Source organism: Symphalangus syndactylus, chromosome 4, assembly GCF_028878055.3.
Source record: "Symphalangus syndactylus isolate Jambi chromosome 4, NHGRI_mSymSyn1-v2.1_pri, whole genome shotgun sequence".
In the NCBI taxonomy this organism is placed as follows: domain Eukaryota; kingdom Metazoa; phylum Chordata; class Mammalia; order Primates; family Hylobatidae; genus Symphalangus; species Symphalangus syndactylus.
The window spans coordinates 123,857,287-123,880,382 of record NC_072426.2 but is presented as its reverse complement, the minus strand read 5'-3'; the positions used below and the strand labels follow the sequence as shown (position 1 = coordinate 123,880,382).

At 36.6% G+C, this 23,096-nt stretch overlaps 3 protein-coding genes across 8 annotated transcripts in view; 1 reads left to right on the top strand and 2 right to left on the bottom strand.

Moving 5' to 3' along the window:
- LRBA (LPS responsive beige-like anchor protein) overlaps positions 1 to 23,096 on the top strand; it is a 786,161-nt gene that overhangs the window by 443,275 nt on the left and 319,790 nt on the right. For 5 of the 6 annotated variants that reach the window (XM_055276087.2, XM_063638262.1, XM_055276088.2 and 2 more), the window contains exons 39-40: positions 6,526 to 6,672; positions 9,189 to 9,325. In XM_055276087.2, coding sequence (XP_055132062.1) covers positions 6,526 to 6,672; positions 9,189 to 9,325 — 284 coding nt within the window. Of the gene's footprint in view, positions 1 to 290; positions 324 to 6,525; positions 6,673 to 9,188; positions 9,326 to 23,096 lie in introns of all 6 variants that reach the window. The other variant, XM_055276090.2, reaches the window with a different exon arrangement.
- MAB21L2 (mab-21 like 2) lies at positions 12,642 to 15,198 on the bottom strand. The gene has a single exon (XM_055276108.2). The coding sequence runs from the start codon at positions 14,320 to 14,322 to the stop codon at positions 13,243 to 13,245; it is 1,080 nt and encodes a 359-aa protein (XP_055132083.1). The 5' UTR covers positions 14,323 to 15,198; the 3' UTR covers positions 12,642 to 13,242.
- On the bottom strand, positions 15,767 to 17,732 carry LOC129481133 (uncharacterized). The gene has a single exon (XM_055276114.2). The coding sequence runs from the start codon at positions 17,709 to 17,711 to the stop codon at positions 17,394 to 17,396; it is 318 nt and encodes a 105-aa protein (XP_055132089.2). The 5' UTR covers positions 17,712 to 17,732; the 3' UTR covers positions 15,767 to 17,393.

Sequence of the window (23,096 nt, the reverse complement as noted above, 5' to 3'; positions counted from 1 at the left end):
GATTTAATATAGAATTTATTAAAATATTCTTATCAAAAATAATACATTTAAGCATTTTGAAGAGTTACAGGATTTTTAATGAATAAATTTTAATTGTTGAACTTTTAAAATCATATTGTTTTGTCAGCTTTTTTAATGCTAAGCATCTGCATTAATGTTTGACAAAAAAAATTTATTAACATGTTTTTACTATCATCTAAGACTCTTGACTTGTATAGAAGTAGATTTCACTCTGATTACTCTTGATAGTAATTGAAAGGTTAATCTGATGTTAATTATCTATGTTTTATTGTGCATTTTTAAATTGAGAGAGAACAGCAAAGGTAAGCATTGAGTAATATTTTATAGTAATTTTATAATTATTGTCACACTGCAAAACATTAAAAACAAAACTTGGGTTTGAAATATATGTTTAAAAATCTAAATGTGTAGGAAATTCTTCAGTTGTCTTATAATTTCAGAGATATATCATATTTAATATAACATTTTTTGAAAAAAACATTCTAATCCTACCTCATGTTTATTTTATTTTAAATAATAAGGAAATAAATTCAGCACATAGATTGTATTATGGTATTGTTTGATGTCAGAAAATTTATGCTAATATATTCTGTAAACAAAGAGCTTAATTTTTTACTGGTGTATTAAATATTTTATAGTGACATTCAATTTTAATTTGGTGTTTAAAAATTTTGGAGCATTAAAGAAGCTAATCAAAATAAACTTAGTAAGTATGCAAAACAAAATTGTTAATGTGATCAAAAAGCAGTTGAAATTACAGATTTTAACATGGATAAATACCGTGCTTCAATGTTGAATTTAAATGTTTAAAATAGATATTAATGAGGATAGTATGTCATTCTTATATTTTTATGACTTCTCACTTTTATTTATAATTTATTTAACTAAGGAGATAGGACATTTTAAAAATGCAGAACACCATGAACTATATTATCATTATCAAAGGAAGACATCTAAATAGAAGTGGCATTGGAGATCAGTTACGTATTTTAGTACTAAGAGCCATCTTTTTTATAGATTGGTTTGATTTGAAGGAAAGCCTCTAGTGTAAAGGTGGCAGAGTAAATACCTGAAGAGTGATGTTCTCTGTTTGGGCGATCAATACCAGCCCCATGACTCTACTTCTGGCTACCTTCTAGTTAAAAACAAATTTTTTAATTCTGACAATTTAATTGCCCTTCCCAAGTTCACATTAACTTGCTTGGGGAAAAAAGCTTTAGGTAATTTTTCAAACAGAGGCCCTCCAAAGTGGTTATTTATAAAAGTCATGTTATAATGGGAGATTTCTTTAACTTTGCAGAAACTGAGTCATATTTTAAAATTAAAATTAATACTTCCTCTTATGATTAAATATTCTTTATGGAAATTAGCAGCTCAAGCAAAGCTGGGCATTTTATTCTTGAGGGCATTTTCTTCCATTTTATAGTTTTAAAATTTATTAGAAATTAGTAGCAATGATTTGTAACATTTTCCTAATGCCAGAGCCCAGGTTAGCAGTTACTTATTATCAGAGCATTTTAGATGTAGAAGGAACCTAAGGCTAACATCTAGTCTAACTTTATTCTTTACAGATAAGGAAACTGAGGAAACAAAGGGCCAGTATAATTTTTAGTAGATAAAGGACTAAAGCCCAGGTTAACTGACTGAAACCCAGATTTTCATATCAGTGTGCTATGCTGTCCTCTAAAATTCATTATTAAATATAATGGGAATTTTATATTCAAATTAAAGCCACGTAAAAAGTGTTTTAAATGGTAGAAAGATTGGTTTTAATTCAGGTGCTAAAACAGTTTAGCAGAGAATCCTATTGAATTCAAGACATTTTTATTTCGTAGAGAATTCGTGCTTGCTAATAGAAATTTATAAGGAGAATTTAACATGGTTTTAAAAGTATCTTGTAAGCATATGGAATGACACAAGTAACTCATTTGGTTTTCTAGGAATGACAGATCATGTAAAGATCTTAAATCATGCCATTGTCTCATAACTTCAATAATGCCAGATACTGTTGCTTCCTTTTTAGGATCAACATATACTAGGTTCTCTATCTAAAATTTTGGGTAACCCATGACTATTACGAGATGCACCTGGGTTATTCTCCTAATTATGCTTTGTAGTTTCATTAATTTTTCCAGAGTCAGTTTTCTTGACTTGGAATGCTATGGACATGGCATAAACTATAGAGGGGAATCAATTAGATTAGAACAATAGTTGATTATAAGATATTCTTTATGTGTCCTGTTCAGAATACTGTTATGTTGTGTGCTTCACATCACATAAGTAGATACCCATTTTTATTTTATGTATGTTTGAAGGCACTCTGTTATTCCAATAGTGGTCTTTTTTAAAAATGCTAATTCTTAAAGTATAAACTTACTTTAATACAGACTATTGATGATTCCAGTTCACTTGCTTAGTAGATGTTAAAAAGGATTTATATCAAAGGTGGAAGAGTTTTGTGTGTGTTTTTGCTCTTTTTATATTTTAATTCTACTTACCTGGTTTGTGTTGGATAGATAAATCAACTCATGTCCAGAGTTAGCTCTGAAGAAATTGAATTTTACATTTTGAGGACCAGCCTCTCTCTCTCTCTTAGGCCTTTCATTGTTCTTAGCCTCAGTGAATCAAATCATTTTTAAAGATGAGATTTCTGACAGATTTCTCCAATTTTATGTAACAATTGCAGTTTAAGTTAGGATAAATATTAAACTAGAATAAAAGGTGAAATTAAACCAGAATAAAATGCATTTCTTAATAATGATATGAAAAATTTAAACAGCGATCATGTTAGTAACAATTTTATTAGCCAGAAATATCTGAATTGAGCTTTAAAATGGAACCCAAAGTATATTTTGACTTCATCCAATTAACTTTTAGATGAGTGTAGAATATACTCACAGAAGATATCAAAATACTTGTTTATAATGGTTGGTTGAGAATAAGGCAAATGAAAGTTAAAAATATACTTTTCCCCAGCACATATAAACATGATAATAATCCTTTATTTTATGCTTGGAAAAGTTTTGTTCTAATTTTTTTTTAAAGTTCTTTAGCAGAAAGCTATTAGACCACTGAGAATTGAACACCAGCGCATGTGGTGTATATTAGAGTACTGTTGGTAATTTTACTGCTGCTAACTTAAAATCCTCAAGGGGGAGTTAATTACAGGAAAACCATTCTAAATATCAGTAAGCTGCATATTTTCCATGACAAGAGGTTTTTCAGTGGAGTTTGAACAATTCCAGAATCTGAGCTTGTAAAAATAAGTAAATAAATAAATTAAAGTGGGTGTGTGTATGCATACAGTACACCTATAGTATGTAAAATTTTTAATGAAACTTTAATTCAGAAGTTACCTTACTGTGTTTTAATATAGGCAGCATGATTAGAACATATTTAAAAATTTTTAAATTGCAATTGGAAGGGATAATTATATTTTTCGTGGTCATTAATAAATGAATGTGAATTTATTTTTTGAGCTATTTTAAACCATTACATATTGCCACTGGGGACTCTCATTTTTTTGTAAATGTTTGCAGATTAAAGAGGTTTCTTCTTTTTTCCTTTCACATAAGCTTGGTGTACTTTAGGACATGTATGGCAATAATCAGAGGAAGTAATGAGCAGGGTGTTTAGTTGTTTCTGATGTGTTTGGCATGTTCATCAATTTTAGATTTGGAAATGAATATTTTTTGTTCTTGATTATTATTCTGATTTAACCTTTTAAAATGCACTATGAAAAACATAAGAATTAGTAAAAAAAATTAATTATATACACATTCATATTTGAACAGTGGTTGTTTTGTTTTCTTTCTTTTTCTTACATCTAAGAGCTAATATGACATCGTGGTTAAGAGCCCAGATTCTGGCACCGTGCTGCCTGTTTTTAAATCCTGACTCTAATTGTCAAATGCATGTTAACTTGGTCAATTTATGTAACCTCTCTGAGCCTGCTTTCTTATCTTAAAATTAGAAATAAGGAGGTTTATGAGAATTAAATGAATTAACTATGTAAAGTATTTTTAACACACCTCCCTGGCTTATGCAAAATGATATGTAGTATTAGCCTTATTATTAATATTTCTGCTTTGAAGAAGGAATTATAAATCCAAGAAATAAAAAGAATGTGGTATACTGATTCTGTACTAAAATCTAACTGGCAAATAATAATTTATTATAATTTACTTTATAAAAACATTTAGAAGATGGTGCTTCATTTGCATTTCTCAGTGGCCAATATATTTTTAATAATGTTGATAGCAAATTGCAAAAGATCTTGTTTAGCCTCAGGGCGGTGTTTCTGATTTTACAGTAAGGAACTATAAATACTTGAAATATAAGATTTCAAGTATTTGATTTTAGAACGTAGTTCTGTTTTTCTAAAAATTATTGGTTAATTGTAAGTATATTTCTTTTTAGCCTTTAAAAAAAAAATAGGCCAGTTGAGATGACTCATGCCTGTAATCCCAGCAACTTTGAGAGGCTGAGGTGGTAGGATTGCTTGAGCCCAGTAGTTCGAGATCAGCCTGGGCAACATGGGAAGACCTCATCTCCACAGAAAGTTAAATTAAAAAATTAGCTGGGCATGGTGGAAAGCACCTGTGGTCCCAGCCACTTGGGAGGCTGAGCTGGGAGGATTGCTTGAGCCTAGAGGCTGCAGTAAGCTGTTATTGTGCCTTTGCACTCCACCCTGGGTGACAGAGCAGGATCCTGCCTCAAAAAAATTAAATAAAAATTAAATAAAGCCACTTTAATTAGATCCACTAAAGTAATCTTTTCAAACATATGCCCAGACCGTCATATGTATGTAGCTTACAATGCAGCCTGTATGAAAGATTTTATTTACCCATAGAGTGTATTTAAAGGTAAATATAGAAAGCTTCTTCCCATGACTTCTTATTAAATAGAACACTCCTATGTTTAAGTAGCACTATAAGTATTGTATATAAATGGTATACATGGTGACTTCGCAATAAATATGAGAAAAAAAACTTTTACCTTTAACATCATCCGTAAACGTACTTATCAAACCCTAAGAACCTTTGATCTGCCAAATCAGGTAACACATGTGCAGGTTAACCATGTAGAATAAATTATATAGATATGTATACATATTAGGTGTGTTACTGCAAATTGACTGCTTTATCCTTTCTGGGGTTTGGGCCTTATGCCTAGGCAGAAGCTGCAGTGGAGCAAAAAAAAAAAACAAAACCCTAGCCGTCTGATTTCCATATCAAAAGCTGCAGCCTGGGTAGATCAGGTGCTTTACCTCTGGGATTTATCTAGCTGGAAGCCAGGAGGGTCAGGTGAAGATTCTTAACTTTCCCTTATATGACACCATTCAAAAAAAATAAGGAAAAGATACACATATGAAGTTTTACAAATCACAATTCAGAAGTTAGCATCTGCCTTCCTGCTTGTCGTAAGGAGAAAGCTGCTTAAAACAACAGGAGGCGCCCTGGAAGGATGTGGGTTTTGAATCAGAGTTTTGAATTTCAGGGTTTTCCACTTTCAGTTGTGTCTTTGCTCTCCTTTCGGATCCCATTGTTGAGTGTAGGTGCTCTGCAGGGCTGTTTCTTCCCTCCCTAGATGTGGTGTTCTCTTTTCCTCCATCCGCCTGCAGTTTGCTGCCTTGTCATAGTGCCTGAGTCTGGTACTGCTGCTCTCCACAGGCTGCTCCAGTTCAGGCCGCACGAGGCCCCTTGCCCACATGCCTCTCATCCCAGGCTTTCTGTTATGTTTGCCCCCGGGGTGCCTTAGCCCTTTAGTTTAAACATGCAGGGGAGGTAGTGTTTGAGCTTCCACTTAGTTTCCACACCGCCTTGCTCCTGGGTATTTGTATAAGGGACGAAAGGGCGGAGGAGTGAGTGTATGTGTGAACATGTGGAAGAGGGTAATGTGAAGGAAGGAAGGAAGGAGGGAGGGTAGATAAAGAAGGGATTGCAGCTTTGAGGAGCTGCTGTAGTCTTATTAGTGTCAGATATGGCTTCAGTATCTGGGCCTAAATCCTCACTGGCTTGTGGATGTCTCTTAGCTTTAACCCTTTTTAATTCTGGATTCTCCTCCACAGCCACTCCTCAACCATTCCAAAATGTTTGTCAGTATAACATTATTTGGAGGAATGAATCAGTCCTTATTTTTTTGCTGTTAAATATTGCTTCCAAAACCGGGTTTTGATTGTTCCTATTAATGAATTTTCAAAAAAAGTACTGCTTTTGAACCACTCCTACCCTAACTATAAGTAAATAAATGGTTTGGTGAGCAGTGCAGGGGTCAGATTTAATGGGATTAGGGTGCTTGTTTAGGGTAACATTAGACTAGGTTGGGGGATCGAGTTTGTCAGATCAGGCGTGTGTGCCATCCCAATCACTTTCTCCACTGTAGCTGACTCTATGTATAAAAGATTGACCATCTTTGGCCACCTACCCTTACCTAAGCCCTTACCCCTCTGCCGAAGTGCTCTTCCCAGAGCTGATGGACAGCTTTGTTTCCTTTTCATTTCAGCCACAGATGAAGATATCCTTGCTAAAGGAAAACAGTCCATCAAGAGTCAGGCTTTAGGAAATCAGAACTCAGAAAACGAGATCCTCCTGGAAGGCGATGATGATACTCTGTCATCCGTGGATGAGAAAGATTTAGAGAATCTGGCCGGTAAATTTGGTGGTTGTGCAGATATTTCAGCTACCTCTGGGACAATAAGCATCTAATTACTTACTTTTTCAGCTGTGACCACTAGGACTACCAAGCTTATACCCACAATTACATTAATTGGTTATTTCAAACACTTCCCCCCTTATCTTCTACCGTTTCTCCTTTATTTTTCTATTCTATTCAGTCTTCTTACTCTCCTCATTTTTTTCTTTTATGAATAATTTTCACTGAAAAAGAAAAAAGTTTAAAAGCAGCAACAAAAGAACAAAATTGCTTCACCCATCCCATAGGAGTTACCAAATCTCTGTAAAGTAGGACTGTAAGTAAAATTCTGCCAGTTTTTTTTTTTTTGGTAAATAAAGCTTGGAGGGAGAGAAGCTATTTGCTTTGATATACAGGTCTTAGTGAATACGCTGTATATGCATGTAACTCTCTCAAATCAATTCCGAGAATGCCATGGCTTTTCACAATATTCACGTATTTTGCCTGATATAGGAATTTTGATTTGCACTCTGCAGATTCTCAGTTTTACATCCCTTATGGGAAAAATTCTCTTGTTTAGCCGGAAATTTTAGTCATTCATTAAATGGCTTTTTTACTTTAATACCTGTGGCTCTGTCCCTCAAGGAAGAAAGTCTGAAAGGTTCTATAATTTCAATAGGTGAAAATTACATAGTTTTCCATTTTGACAATTTTAAGAGAAAAGGCATTAAAAATCTTGCTTTTGGTGACATATCTGCAACCTGTGCTACTATGCCACTTGGTAATGAAGAGCAAAAAGAGAAGATGGTATCTTCTCTGATAACTGTAAACCTCTCTAAAAAGTAAAATAAAATTAATTGGTAGGAGTGGAGAGTAAGGTAGATACTGCTATTCTGTTGTCTTTTCCTTCACATCCATTTACCCATTTCTTCCTTTATTTTGCTTCTATTCTTGCTACTAGTAATACATTCATACAGTAATAGAGGTGAAAGGGGAGTTTAATTATATAATCTTGACAATGGCAATAGGATTAAGAAGTAATCCACGCTAATAAAGTGGTGTGGGTTAGAAATGAAGTGGAAATTGTCAGGGGTCTTCTGTAGGACCTAGGCTGCCCTAGCTCCTGCAGCTGTCTGCTTACCCTGTAATTGAATGTCTGGGAGTGATTGAAAAAATGTTATTTCTTCTCAGTATTACATGCTAATGTACAGAGGGCAAAAGGAGACAGCAAAAGAACACATAGCTTCTTATTTCATCCATTTATAAGGATGAGCTTTGGGAAATCATGGCTGTTCTGCAGCTATCCGCTGCCCATCTGCAAACACAATGTATTTGTACATTGGGAATAGAGGGTAAAACCTGCTCTGATCTCCGCAGAGCATCCCTTCTATTGTCCTACTGGCACACATTAAGATTGATGTGAGATTAAGCACTATCACCCTTCTAACAATCGATGGAAATGTCAATTCATCTGAATTTTGAAACACTTATTCACCCATTGATTACCTGAATAGGCCCACCTTGTTTATAGGCACTATATTAATTCAGAACTATAAGTGCCAATCTTCTCTTATGCTGTTTTCTTCCCCTGTAGGATTTATACCGTGAGGAATTGACAATGGAATTTCAAATTCTTTCTACGTCGATCTCTCTCTGTGTGTGTGTGTGTGTGTGTGTGTGTATGTATATACACACACACACACACATATGTAACATTTTTAGTTCATATTTTATATTTAGCTCTAATATACATTATGCTGTTCTATCTGTAGTGAATCTATTGTTTTCAGTAGCAGTCTGATTTGTCTCTTTGATAAGCCCTGTGGAGATTTGATTATTCCAATAAAAATTCATTCACTTGGAAACCCACCCTCCAGCTGTTTACTCCCAGAGTCCCTGAACTACACTAATATTAGATTGGGAAGCATTGAACAATACTTAACAGTTGAAAGGAAGGCTTAGAAAAGAAGTATTTTTACCAGTCATTGATGGGGTAAAGTTGTTATGGAAGAGGTTTTGTGTCAAGCTGGCATAAAATCTCTATCAGAAAATATGGTTTAACATTTCCCACTTCATTAATAAGCTAGTGATCTTTTTGTAGTCATGCCTCTACCATACTGTAAGCTAACTCCTGGCCTTGGAAGCCTATTGAGGCTTCTTTGCTCCTGGTTGTTGTTCCTGTTGTTAGATAGCCTGAGGCCTGTTTTCTAAATGGAATGTGGATGGACTTATTTAGGCAGAGCCACTTCTTACCTAGAGATTAGACCAAAGCTTTGCAGACTCCCTGTAAAATAATTGCATCCTAGTTTACTTTTATCATTAACCGCCTGTTATAGATCTTGTAGTATGAGAATCCTGACTTTGCATTTTCAGAGGAAGATTTGGGGTGGACAGAATATTTAACTGTAGAAGTAGTTGGCAGGCAGTTCAGTACTAGACGTGAGAATGAAAAGATTAAATACAATTTCTGGTCGAATTTGATTTTTTGAAAAATATCATTCCAACTTGTGTGGTTTGTCTTTTCCTTTTGGCAGGTCCTGTTAGCCTGAGCACACCAGCTCAGCTTGTGGCCCCCTCTGTTGTAGTGAAGGGCACTCTTTCTGTCACCTCCTCCGAACTCTATTTTGAGGTGGATGAAGAGGATCCTAACTTCAAAAAAATCGACCCCAAGGTGAGAAGATGAGGGGGTTTCATTTTTTCTTATGATGGGATGGTGGGTGCTGTTGGATAGGATTGGGATTGGTAAATCTGACAGGCTTAGTTTGAATTTCTTCTAAATTGCCTTGGCTTATATGCAATGTCATTATCTTCTTTAGTTTATGATTCCCTACCAGTTAGTTAGATTATTGAAGTTCATTTAGATTCAAAAACAAATTCTACTTAATGGCATTTATCATTAGCTCTTTGTGAGCAGGGGAAGGAACCTCAGAGAACATTGTCTATAAATATATTTTGCCTCAAAGGGTCAAGGGTGAATTAAGATACAAAATTCAGTGAGATTGAGAGTGGAATTATTTTGTTTAGCCTTTATGTTTTCTGGATATGATGCCAATAAATCACTCTCCTTGCTTTGTCCCCATGACTTACTACGCTGTCGTGCATGGAAGCAGGTTTTGTGTGTGTGAGATACCTCTGTTTCCCATTACCTATAGTAGATTTTACAAGGCACTGCATAATTTTCTATTCTTAAATGAAAATGTAATTTCCCCTTTAAAATGTATTTCTCATTACTTTTCAGACCCTGGCAACTTTGTTTTTACTAAGAAACATTTGTAGCCCAGTCATAAAAACCAAAATTAGGTTTATTTCAAGAAAAAGAATCGTATAATTTGCTCTGAGAGGAAACAGTTTCTTTTAAAAATGAGCAAAATAAGCAACCTGTAGAAAAAGGTGGCTTAAAAAGTGGAATAATTTATTTTGCAGGCTGATAGCATATGTGTGTGTACATGTATATACATACGCATATTTTGAGTTTATTGGTAAAAGGTTCTTTGATTTTGTAATCATGTGAATTATTAAATCTGAATGATTTAGAAGCATTTCAAAGTAGCTCTTGATGAAAATATTATAATTTTATTTAAAACTATACGAACAAATCATATCTTGTCTTATGCATATTTCTAGCACTTTGTTTCAATATTGCTGCCTTTATTAAGACAGGACTTGGTAGATTGTATGAAACTGATTGTTTTGAGCTTGATAAGTTAACTAATCCAGTGTAGAGAAAACTTGTTAATTCTGAAATTCTATCAATTAAAAATTTTTTCTACTTTGTCCCATGACTGAAATGTCTGAAAATGCATTAGTTTCTTTAGGAAAGGAAGGTTACCAAAATTAAACTCTCCGATTTCTGGTAACTTCTGAATGTAAGAAAGACTGGGATTTAATTCAAGATATTCTATCATGCTTTTAAACACATATAGAGCAAAGCCTAAAATTTGATTTAATTTAAAGATGTCTAATGAATTGTTCTGAAAATTAGAATCTCTGCCAATCTGAAGTTATTTGCTCCTTTTAGAGAAGTTACAAGTTTTGTCTCTCTCTGATCTGATTCTGTACAGCATCATTAAATTATTTTTTTCTTGTTGCTTGTGAAATATGGAGATCTTTTGGCCCAATGAAGAAATGGTCTGTATCACTGCAACCTTCCTTATATTCCAGAAGTTAAAACTCCTGCCAATTTATATTAAAAACAATTTTTCAGTCAACTACTTGGAGAAGTTTTAATTTTATATAGATGTTAATGCTTTAAGGTGTTCTGTAAATGAGGACATTTATGTTCCTGCAGTGTTTTTCCTTTTTAACTGATACCTGCATTAAAATAAATAAGGAAGAAGAAAATATGCTGAATTGGGGATATTTTTGTTTCTTTTTGTCAAGACTTAAAAACTTTTTTTCTGGAATATTTGGAGGGAGATGTATGTCTACTGCTGTAAATACTTCTGTGAGTGAGAAAAATGGTCACTTACAGATATTTTTATCTTTGAAACTAAACACTATTCCTTTAAATCATTTTGTGCAAATGTAAGTACCTACTGTTTGTTTGAAAATGTTTTTAAAATTCAGAACATTTTCCCCAGAGAATAAATTGGTTTTTATAATTTAAAAGAATTTGTGTGTTTGAGCCACTTAATGTTACTCTGAGGAATACAGGAAGAGCGACTAGAATATAATAGAGGTTGAGTTGAAAGAGTGGAGATGATTTCAGAACTGATAGGATCAAAGTTTATATTTTTAACACAGGACTGTTTTTGCCAAGGAATCTTACACAACTTAAGCCTGTTTGTCAAGTGAACTAGGCTTCAGACCCCTGAGTGGCTTTCTTGTTTTTCATCTATTCTGCTATCCTGCTGCTCATCCCTCCATACAGCCCTTCCCCCTCTCAAACTTCTTCCTCTGATCTTTAAAATTGCCTTTAAAAACATTTTTCTCCACACCTCTCATTTGTGCATTTTCTCAATAAATTAAAAACTGGGCTAATACAAAGAATAAATGTTAGATATTAAAGGGTAACATCTGACATATATTCTGTACCTGTGTCTCACCATTAGCATAGCGAATGGAGTATATAGTTACCTTCAACTTAAACAAGACAAACCAATTCCTTTGGGATACTTTCTGTTTGACTATTTTATTTTCTAATCAGTTATTCCCTTGCATTAAAAAGAAACCTTTGTTAAAGCTGAAACATTGAAATTAGTATATTGGTTTGTTACCTTAGAAAAACAGAAAGAGGAGGAAGGTTCTTTTCCTATTTCTAAATCCTGGAATAATAATTTTTCTTTGGTTATAAAAATGGTATGAAAACTTTTTTTGTTTGAATTGCGTATAAGCAGTTTCAGAATAATTCTTGAAATTTGATTAAAATAATCATCATTATGGAATTTACAACTAAGCCATTTTAAAATGGAAGTAATTTATAAATCTGAATGGTTCATATCACCATATGCTTGGGGAGAGGATTATTGCTACAACCATTGTATTTTTTGTTGTGGTTTATTTAATTGTTAAATTTTTATTACTCAAAGCTTGAAGAGGACAAACGGTTGAAGGAGAAGTATCAACTGACTTTGTTAACTATTCAGAAAAATCCATAAATATTTCCTTTGTATATCGGATTCAGATTGGATTTTTTGAAATTATGGCATAAGAAAGCACACCTCTTAATTTTTAATATGAAAAAGTTTTTTCTACTTTAAAAATTAGGATCAAAATCTTTTCTTTCATACTTTTTTTCCCAAGTGTGAAGTAAGTAGATGTTACCTTTAATCTTAACATCTACAGAACAAATATATATTATAGTTGAGTAAAATTAGTGTTTTCTATTTTCTAAGGATTTGTGTGGGAACTTATACAGTCAATTCTACAAAAGTACTGTATTTTAAATTTTGCAAATCAGTTCCAGTGGAAGCTTCTTGCATTTGATTCCTCAAGTCACATCTTTACATTGGAAATTATAAACTGTGATCTCACCTGCCTTCACTTAAGAACAATCCACAGTCAATTACAATGTAAAGTAATGTTTTTATTACTGTTTTCAACAAGACAGCTCCGGGTGAGGGTAGAGGCAGGAGAGGGAGGGGCACAGTCTGACATTGGCACTGAGAACGTTTAACATCAGTAAAACTTTTTTTAAAAGAGAAATTTTACATATAGTTAAATAATTTTTTCACTTGGTGACAACATTCAGGCAACCAAAAGCAAAACGAAATGAGAGAGGAGGATGGGGTGGAGAGAAAAAGGATAGGGTGAAAGAAGGAAAAGGGGGAAACTACTATACATTGATTTGAAAATGTACCTTGGGTTTCATTTTGTGGTGGCAGAGCCCGATTGCTTCTTTGTGACCTTTTAAATTCACATTGTTTGGAAGAAAACGATCACTTTTGTGCAAGAATGTGATTTGTTTTGGTTGGGTTGCTCTCTTTTTGTTTGCTTCTTAATTAACGAAGGTCTTCTGCCAGATTCCTATTTCAGGTGACTTACATAAAAGTTTGTGTCCAGAGTTTCTGCTGTTTATCGCTGAGTTGTGTGTTGTGTGTCTGAGAGAGCACGCCCGTTTGTGTCGCTTTTCAAGCAGTCCCCAGCACCCTATAGTTTGTCCAGGCTTTTGGGATTGGTGAGAATTTCCCTGGCCAACCTCCAGGTCTGCTTGGCAGCGCTCTCCAGGGCCGAATGGGGCTTGCCCTGAAAGAGGTCGAGGTTGGGCAGAAAGTAGTGAGGGCAGCGGCGGCACTGCAGGCAGGAGATGAGCTGCAGCAGGATGCCGTTGAGCCGGTCGCCCAGGCACGACTCGTCCCAGTCCGTTTCTCGTGGGTGTTTCTCGCACTCGTACAGCAGCAGCGTCTTCATGTGGTAGTTGTTGAGCGGCTGCCCGGGTAGCTCCAGGTGGCGGTCCCGCAGAGTCTTCAGCACTGAGAGGCATTTGTTTCGGCAGCCGCCCATCAGCAGGCGGTTCTCGGCCTCCCCGAACTGTAGCACCCAGGCGTCGCTCTCTGCCGAGCTCTGCTTGCCGGTCAGTGAGTAGCACTCCTTCGAGAGCAAGTTGAACCCTTCGGCCTTGACCTCGGCCACCCGATTGGGGCCGGGCCAGGGGATGTGGGGCATAGGCCACTGTGCCGCGCTTCGAGGCCAGATCCCAGTGCACTTGAACGCCGGAGTGATTTGCACCACATAGCGCTCCCTGATGCGCAACTTGACCTCGCTGGTGTCCGCGATCATCTTGACCACATCCCGATAGCTGCACTTGTCCACCGCCTGGGCCACCAGCGTCTGGAAACGCGAGCGGATCTTACGCGCTGAGAGATAGCCCGACGCCGTGATGAACTCGACCCAGAGAGACATGCTCCGCTTCCGCCCATCGCTCAGTTTGAGCACTGCGCAGCCGGGCAGCGAGCCGTCGTCCACGAAGTTGAAGACGCCCATCTGGTTTAGGTAGAGCACCACCTCAAATTCGGTGGGCGAAATGACCTCAAGCCCCTCGTAGCGGGCATCGATCTCGCTCAAGGAGCTGATGAAGCGAGGCTCCTGCACCTCCACTTCCTTGAGCACGTCCGAGACCACCTTACAGACCTCTCGGATGGTTTTGGCGATGGCCGCCTTGCGCGCCTGACAGCGCTCAGTGTAGTATTTATTGAGCTGGTAAACCAGCTTGGCCTGAGCGGCGATCATGTTGGGGCACAGGTCCGGGCTATACACCGGCGTCTCGCAATACGTTGAGGGATCCAAGGCTCACGCACTGGTGGTGGCCCGGCGGCTTTCGAAAGAGGCGGTGCGCTCCCGGTTAAGCCCTACTTTCACTCTCGTTTTCCACCTGGACTGACCAGCTGATACCGTAGCCGGCTTGTTTTTTCCTTTTCTCTCTTTCGAAACCTCTTTTCTTCTGCAGAAGAATTAGGGGAGAAAAGGTGATTTTCTAAAAAGAAAAGTACCTCTTGGAACCTTTTTGCTTTCTCTTGATATGTAAAGATGACCGTGTGCGAGAGAAGCGGGGCGGGGGTGAGGAAGGAGGAGAGAGAAAAAACTCAGGATACCAAAAGGTTAGGCTTAGATGTCTGCAGCCGAGATTGCCCAGAAATCTTGAAATGAGGTTTTTTAAGTGCCAAAGTAAATTTAAAAATAAAAGCGAAACATTCAGTGGTTCATTCTTAAACTTCTCTTCCACGCTGATAGGACTTCTTCGCTCAGTGTAGGTGAGTGCCTTCTTCCTCACCCTCCCCCAAACGGATGGTGCAGGAGGTAATTAATGTCCAGAGAGCTGCGAAGTACAACTCAGTCCGCCTTGCACTTGGAGGTTTGCTGACGCCCCGCAGTCTCAGCGTGTTCGTCTCGTCTCTTCTCGGGGGGTCGTGTTGTCGCAGTTTTCCTCTTTTCCTACTGGAGGCGTTGTTTGGACTGGGTTTGTTTGTTTGTAGTGGGTTCTTCTTGTATTTCTTTAGGTGCAAACCGCTGGAAGTTGTTTGATAATCATTTCTGCTTCGTAATTTATACTTTTGGCCCTCACAAAATCCGTTTTAGTGTGACGAAGTCGTTGCTTGCGTTGCATCTGGGGTGTAGTTATAACGATTCAGGGTTTTCCTTCTCCTCCTCTAGGTTGCTTGTACAGATTCCACTTTCTGAGTCGTCTCTCCCCCTCCTCTCCCCTCTGACCTCTTTCTCGCCCCGCTCTCCCCCTGCTTCTCCCCCCCTCCCCCCTTCCTCGTGCTCGCTGTCTCTTCTTTCCTCTCTCTCTCTCTCTGTCTCTCTCTCTTTCTTTCTCTCTCTCCCTCGCTGTTTCCTGGAGTTATTTAGTTTATGAATGGTCCCAGGGCCATCATGAGGGGGTGGAGCTTCAGTTCCTACAATCGCTATCCGAGCTGTCAGTGCTTTAGCCAATCCGAGAGAGAAGACAGGCACGCTTGGCGAACGGTAGCAGCCACCACTGCACTTGATAAAGAGGGTAAAGAGAGAAGTAAGAAAATAGGAGAGATAATGGAAGTCAAATGCTTGCACACATTTTACAGCCCTTCCTCTTTATCCTCCTCTCTTATCAGTAGCAAAGAAGAAAAAGAGTTTATATAGAAGGGACTCTCCTGGAGATGGCTGGAATAACGCGAGGGAGAGTAGCAGTGGTTCAGAAAGGTTCACTTTTTTTTTTTAATGATTCTATCAACATTGTGTAGCAGAAGGTGCAAACTGTAACAAAATTACTTTGGCTTGAAGGCAAATGGGAAGAGAAAGGGGAATCTGGGAAAGGACCTAATTTTTCCAGGTTTTTTCCTCCTTTAAAGTCTTCCTCCTTTCTCTTCCTCTCCCCTCCCATTGTTGCCAAGAATCAGAGCAATTGCTGTATATGTGCACCAGTGGGGGTTGGAGTGGATATAAGGTGAGGGTTTATAAATCTCTTTTTAGTAATTTCGATATGCTGTTTAAAAAACAGGGCAGGGCAAAAACTAGTCCAAGCACCTTGTTTGATAATTATTTCATAATTAAGATTCACATGTATTTAATACCATTATTTTATCGTTACAAGAATTAACTAGTTACGAGAGAGAAAATATCTAAGCTGTGAGAAATGTGCAAATTTATATGTCGTAGAACTTAGTAGGATATATTTTTAAAATAAGCTACTAAAATTGTTTCAAACTTAATGAAAAACAAGGGAAGTAAATGATGTAAACCTAAAGTTTTCTTAAAATGTTACTGTTGTAAAACTAATTGTGATTGTATTCTTAGGGGGTACAGGTACAGAGTTTCATTTGTAAAATGATTTTATTTTCATAATTGACTCTTGCTTTTAAAAGACTTCACTGCCACAAAAATCTATAACTAGCCTGTTATTGATTACACAGATGGCTTCACTCCTCCCTAGGCATTTCAATGAAAGGCATGCATATGCTTTTAGTATATGTATTATCCTAAACAAGTTGTACCCACTGTAGCCTTTCGATACTTTTGGGTGAAAAAAAAAGCTAGAACATTGTTTCTGATTTGCTTAATATTGACGGTTTATGTGTGAACCTAAGATGTCTGGATTCTGAATCTTTTTAACGTATTTCAGGTAAATGTGATTATTTTTAGTTTGATTTGGGAGGTTATATTCCAGCCCTGGGTTATGCGATAAAAATAAAAATCTATGAGTCCATTTGGATGAAGACTTCGTTTTAGAAACCTGGTAGTTCGGCTTTTTCAAAACCCCTTGGGAGGGCTTGACTTACCCTCTTAAAGTCCGGCCGGGTGAACCTGAATTGAATTGCATAGGGAAGTTAATTTCTTTCCATCTACTTGGTATCAGACAATTGAGCCTCTTGGTTCTTTCTTACATACCTGGTGTGGACCACAGGCAGTTTGTCACCCTTCCTCTCTCGTTGCCATAAGTCCCTTTCTAAGGAATATTTGCTTAAAAAAAAACTATCTCGGATTTGTTGCTTAGGGTTTGTCTTCCCGGGATTAGGAAGAACAGTCAGAAGTAAGTGTCCTCGCGACTCTCGGACTCCAGAGCTTTAGTTAACTTATCTGGAGTGGCAGAGACTCGGGCGGCTTGACCTCCAGCCTTCTCCCGGGAGGCCGCGTGCGTCCCGGAACGCCTCGCCGCCTAAGGATCTAGGAGACCTCGCGCCCTCGGGGTTCGCGCGTGTGGGAGCCCGGCTCTAACTGGGGAGGCCTCGCCGGCGCTCTGGGAACTGCCTGGGCCGGAGGGCACTGCGCTGCCGGGAGAGCGCGACTGGCCGGGAGGGGCTCCGTGGCTGCTTCTCCCAGGGCAGTTACTGGGCGGAGACTGGTGGCGGGGATAGAGGGTGCGGAGCTTTCCCGCCCCACTCTCGAGGTGGTCGCTTCGTCGTTGCGTCTGGTTCGCGAATGGCCCGGCCCGCGACGCTCCCGAGAGTGAGTGTTTGCAAACAGCCTCGGGGGTGGCGGAGTTGGTTCGCATGGCTCCGCCGCCGCGCCGCAAGTCCGGCGCCTTCTCCTCTCCTCTCGGGTGGGGCGGCCCAGGTCGCGCGGACCTTCGCGCCACCACTCGCCGGACACCTCGCTGCACCTCCACTCGCGGCTCTGTCAAGCTCGGCTAAGTTTTCTCTCATCCTTGCCCCCACGCTTCTCCACTTTTACATGTAGAGGCCGAAGGATGATAAAACGTTACAAATGTTTTGATTTAAAAACAATTCATTACCAATTTACCCTGTCTTAGGTAGATGCTCTAGTAAATAATAAATCAGTTAAACAAAGGCGACTTTAATTTATGGCCGTGGTACTAATTAGAAACATCATTCGAGCAATAAACTTAAACACTTCCAGCAAATAATGCTCCCTCTTGCTGGTTCTCTTTCTCCCCCCTCCTCCACCCCAACTCACTCTGGCTGCCTCTGCTCTAAGAGCAGCTTCAGCTGCGCCTTTGCGGTCCTCTCTTCCTCTGGTTGAATAATTGAAGGGGGAAACGGTATCCGAGGAGGCTGTAATTGAAGAGCCCCTGTCACCTCTGCTTTTATGTATGTTAGTATAGAAGTCCATCAGCAGCTCCTTGATGGTGTATTAAAACGAACTGGCAGCTCCTTCTGCAGGAGATACTATATTCTATTAAAGGAGACCAAGTGAGAGAAAGAAACTCTAGAGGCTAAAAGCCACTTCAAGTCTTCAGACCGATTCATCTGTATTCTCTTGTTATAATCCGTCTCATCATACTTGAGTTAATGAGGCAAAGGAGGGGGTGCGAAATCTGATGGTCCTTGACAAATTCATTAGGGAGGCTGCAGGACATTTTATTTGACTGTTAAACATCTTGTTTGTTTGGCTTAGGCAGTGCCAACACCAGCATGCTTCTGCCCAGAGCTGTGGTGCTGGGCTGGCTGCAGGACATTCCTAAAAAGGGAAGGAGGACATTCAGGGTGTGATTTGAATTTTTTGTTTTGGATATCAGGTAGTCCATAACCTTCAGACTTGTCTAGGCTTTACCTCTTGCATCATTACATTAGGAACATAAAGAATGTAGGTGATAGTACTGAAGTGGGCGTGTTTTTAGTTACTGTAAACTAAAATATGTGGATGTTTAAAACTTTAGTCTGAAAATTTCCCAGTTTCTTCAAAAAATTGAGTCAGGTTGTAGTAATTACTGTACTAGTTTTATAGCAATGTGAATGTTTAAGGTCCAGTAAAATAACCAGATTACTCATTACATCCTATTTTTACTTATCGTGGTTAAATAAACTTTTAATTATTAATGGAATTTCCTATTTCACCAAAACCTTTATGAATACAGAAACTTGGAAATAAAAAATTAACTATTTATACAAATATATTTTCAAGAAAAAATTGGCATATTTTAAGGAAATTTTTATAATTAAAATTAGAAGGAAAACTGAATACTTGGTGCTAAAATAAGGTGATGAGTTGACAGAATACTTTAAAAAGTGAAAATATTTCTAATTGAAGAATAATGGGTAATTAAGCTAGAATGCTATCCTTACAATGTTTTATTCTAAGATAATAATACAGTATTAGATTTATCAACATTTTCTTGAAAAGTAGTAAATAATCCAATTGTGATACTTTCTTGCATAGAGAATTCAGTTGTATTTTCCTTCAGCATTGACTGAGCTTGAGCTTAAGTGCTTTGAGAAAGAATCCTGTCTTCCATTTATAGGAAAACAGTATGGAAGTAAAAAAAACCTAATGCCCTTTGCCTGTCATTTTTATACATTCCTGCACGGCTGATGAAGCTTGAACGGCTGCAGGGAATGTATGGATTTGAAAAGAAATGATGCAGTAGTTCATGTTGTGTTTCTCAGGAGCCAAACCAAACTAATGGCTGAAGTCAGTGCTTCTGTAATCTGACAGTTATAATCCTGTTTATGTTTCCAGAGAATACAAAATTCTTAAACTGTTTTATTTTTTGCTGATCTTTAGTTAAAAATGTATTTACTGAGTTAACTTTAGTGCATTTGTTACTTTATCATGTTAGCGAGACTTAAAAGGTATCTATTATTTTATTATCTGTAAAAATAATATATCGTATCTCAATAATCTTTACTAAAGAATAAACAAATTTTAGAATACATGATCTTATTTTCCAGGAAACATTTTAGAAGCTTTCAAAAAATAATCAGATTATTGACTTAAGAATAGAAAGTATCTCTGGAGGATTTATACTTTTTGGAAAACAAAGGACCACATGTTTACTGGTATATGGTCTTATCCTCTAAAATCAAACTTTGAAACATCTATGTGGGTGCTAAATTTTTAGTTCTTATATAGTTAATCATTCTACATACTTATAAAAATGCTTATTTTTTAAAAATGAACATTGATTTTTATTTTTGGTCAAATTGTAAATGAAGAAATAAAACACTATTAAGTTCCCTGAATTTAAAAATTATTTCACCAAAAACAGAAATAAAGGTAAATAATCCAGATATGATTTGTTAGTGTATTCTAGTTGATGAAATTTTATTGAAGTAATTATATTTAAATATATGTAAGATGCATTAATGACAGTCATCAAGATTATACTGTCCACATAAGTCACAGTAAAACTACATTCTCTTTTATTCTCTGTCAAAGGATTTAATTTTCTAAAATTTCAAAGTGTTAAGGAGATTGTTTCTAAGCTGTTTGTAATTATTGTTCTGGAATCAATCTAAAATAACCAGTAATTGAATGTTTGCCTTGAACAGTTTACCATAGTGCCTGTTAATAATTTTATATGGTCAAGCATGCCGTTGAAACAAGTTATTCTTCCCCCTCACAAAATAGCCTTAACAAAAAAAATTTTTTTTACTCTCTTTGATTAGTAACCCAAGGGTATTGTTCTCATTTGAACAGGTTGAACTTCAGATAATTTTATGTCAGGTAAAAGCAATAGCTTTAATTTTGTATAGTAAGCATATCAAACTGTACTGAAAAATAAAATGTTTTTATGTACTTTTGATGAGTATTGTTTGTGGGCCTTTTAAATTTGTTTAGATTGCCTTAGATAATATATATGATTAGAGATGTTTGTTACCTATTAGACTTTACAAATATAATTCTTGTATTTTATAGTGGGATGAGAAAATTGAGAGTATGCTATATATTAGGGTTTTTTCCCCAAGTTGAATAGCAACTGCATAAATGAGTACTTTATTAAACTATACATAATTTGATGTCACCAAAAATATACAATGATAGAGTAAGGGACTTGTGCTCAGGAAAGTTAAAGTAAGCAGCTTTTAGCCTGACTAAGAAGTAAATGCCATTATATTATTGCGCTAGGATGTGCAATGCTAACGTCCCAGTTAATTCAGCAAGTATTTTTTAGAATGTTTCTTTGAACTTACTATATTCTCACTTATATTGGTATATGTCTTTTGACCTTACCAAGAAATCATGTATCTTTTTCTCATTTTAAGTATGTACATTTTTGAGTTGTAACACATTCTTTTATTTACATACATAGTTAAGCAGTTCTGAAAAGTTGAAGCAAAATTTTTAAAAATTTTCTTTTCCTACCCTTCCTTGTTCCTTCCTTCTTTTCCTCTCCCCTCCTCCTTTTTTTTAAAAAAAAAAAAAAAACAGTTTGAACTTATTAATGTACTATTAGGTAAATATTAAATTTTACCTGCCAAATAACTTTGGCTTTCATAAGTCACTATTATCTTCACATGGAAGGGTATATTTGGTAGAGCCAACTGTTAACTTTAAGAAATGATTGTATAATTTGTGGATTATTCTTTGTGACTTTTCTACCGGGAGAACCAAATTTTGCTGGCCTTTAACATCACTTCCAGAAGGTAGACAGAAAAACCAGGATCAGACAATAATGAATTTAAGTGCTAAAGAAAATTGAAAGCTGACTTTATGGTTTCAAGAAGGTGTGATATCTTTTGTTTATGAAGAGAATATTATTGACTCACATTGTGAGCCAAAACAATGGGCGTGAAACAAAAACTATGTAGAATATGTTTCTTAGGATATTAAAGCCATCCCCACTCCCTTTCTACTTTCTCTTGTGATCAGTGCCAGACATTAACAAAACAGATGAGTGAAATTAGAGACGTAGATTACGCTAGTGTTGAGCTGTACTTGGTTCAAAATATAATATTTGGCATTATGTGCTATTTCTTTCAGGTCATATGAGACATTTTGTGGGTCTATGTTTAAAATTATTAGTTAAGCATATCATATGGGTAGGTTTTTGGTATACTTTAGGAACACTAGCCATTTTAAACATTTTATTTCTGTAGCATTCTATATTATTATGAATAGTGGTAATTTGGCATTGATCATCTGCTAAGATTACAAGAAATACTTAATGGACTTTGTGTTATTTTTAATGGAAATATTAAAAATCTAGCCTGCTTCATCCTTTAAATGTTATGAATTAGAGTAGAAGTGATGTGCAGAGAGGTTTCTCTGATTGCTTGTAGTGGTTAAACAACAACAACAAAATGCTTCATTGGTTGTAATCTATGTATAGAAGACATCTGTGTAATATAAATGAAATAATATTTAATGATCTAAGGAATGGAAACTTTTCCTTTAACCATCTGATATAAAGCTAGGATATAAAACAGCTGTGTTGGCCTATGGATATCAAGGTTTTGCTAGTCTCTTTCCTGAATTTTTCCTTCCTATCTTCCCTTATTATCTTTGGATCATAAAGAGTCATTCTCTTATTTTCTGACTGATTTGGTATATAGGTAATTAGGTTTAAAATCGAGGTTAGTAGGTTTAAATCCATCTAGATTGAGTAGAAAATCTTTGACCTGTAGCTATGACTGTTGTCAAGTGATTTGCTTGCTGGGATCAGACACTATCCATACCCTTTCACTTTGCTATCAGCTATGTACACACAAAGGAGCAGAAAGATGACCAGATGCTTAGTTAATCATCATATTAGGTCAGTAAAGGATTCCAACCATACTTAATTGGGCCTTCTATTTCTAATATTTGTTGGGTAACTTTTTGGTTAAATGCTCTATGAATAATCTAATCTTTTCTGCTAATCAAAACTTTCTATAAACTTTATAAATTAAAAATGAATGATACAAATCTATAGATATGTATTTTAAATGTAAGGTGGTTGCTATCCAGATTACCTGGATAGATAAAAGGAGACAGTATGAACGTATCAGCAAAGTATCGATCTAGGAAACAAAAAGTCCCAAATTTTTGTCCTGGGTTGGTTACCTGGGTGACTTTGATCAAGTCACTATCTTTATCCATTATTTTCTCAATTGTTAAATGAGTGGATTGGACTAGGTCATCTTTTCTATCTCTTCTAGTTAAAAAAGTCTAAAATTTTCCACCATTACATGACTAAATTCGTTGACATCTTTGTTTATTTCTATCAGAAATCTTTCTGCAGATGTTTAGGCTTTCAATGCCTCTCTAACATAGGTATATGAAAGTTTTCAAACTCAGACAAGAATAAGCTTATAGATATTTTAGATTTATGGAAAAAATTTACAAAATATAGTTTGGAGACAACTGTG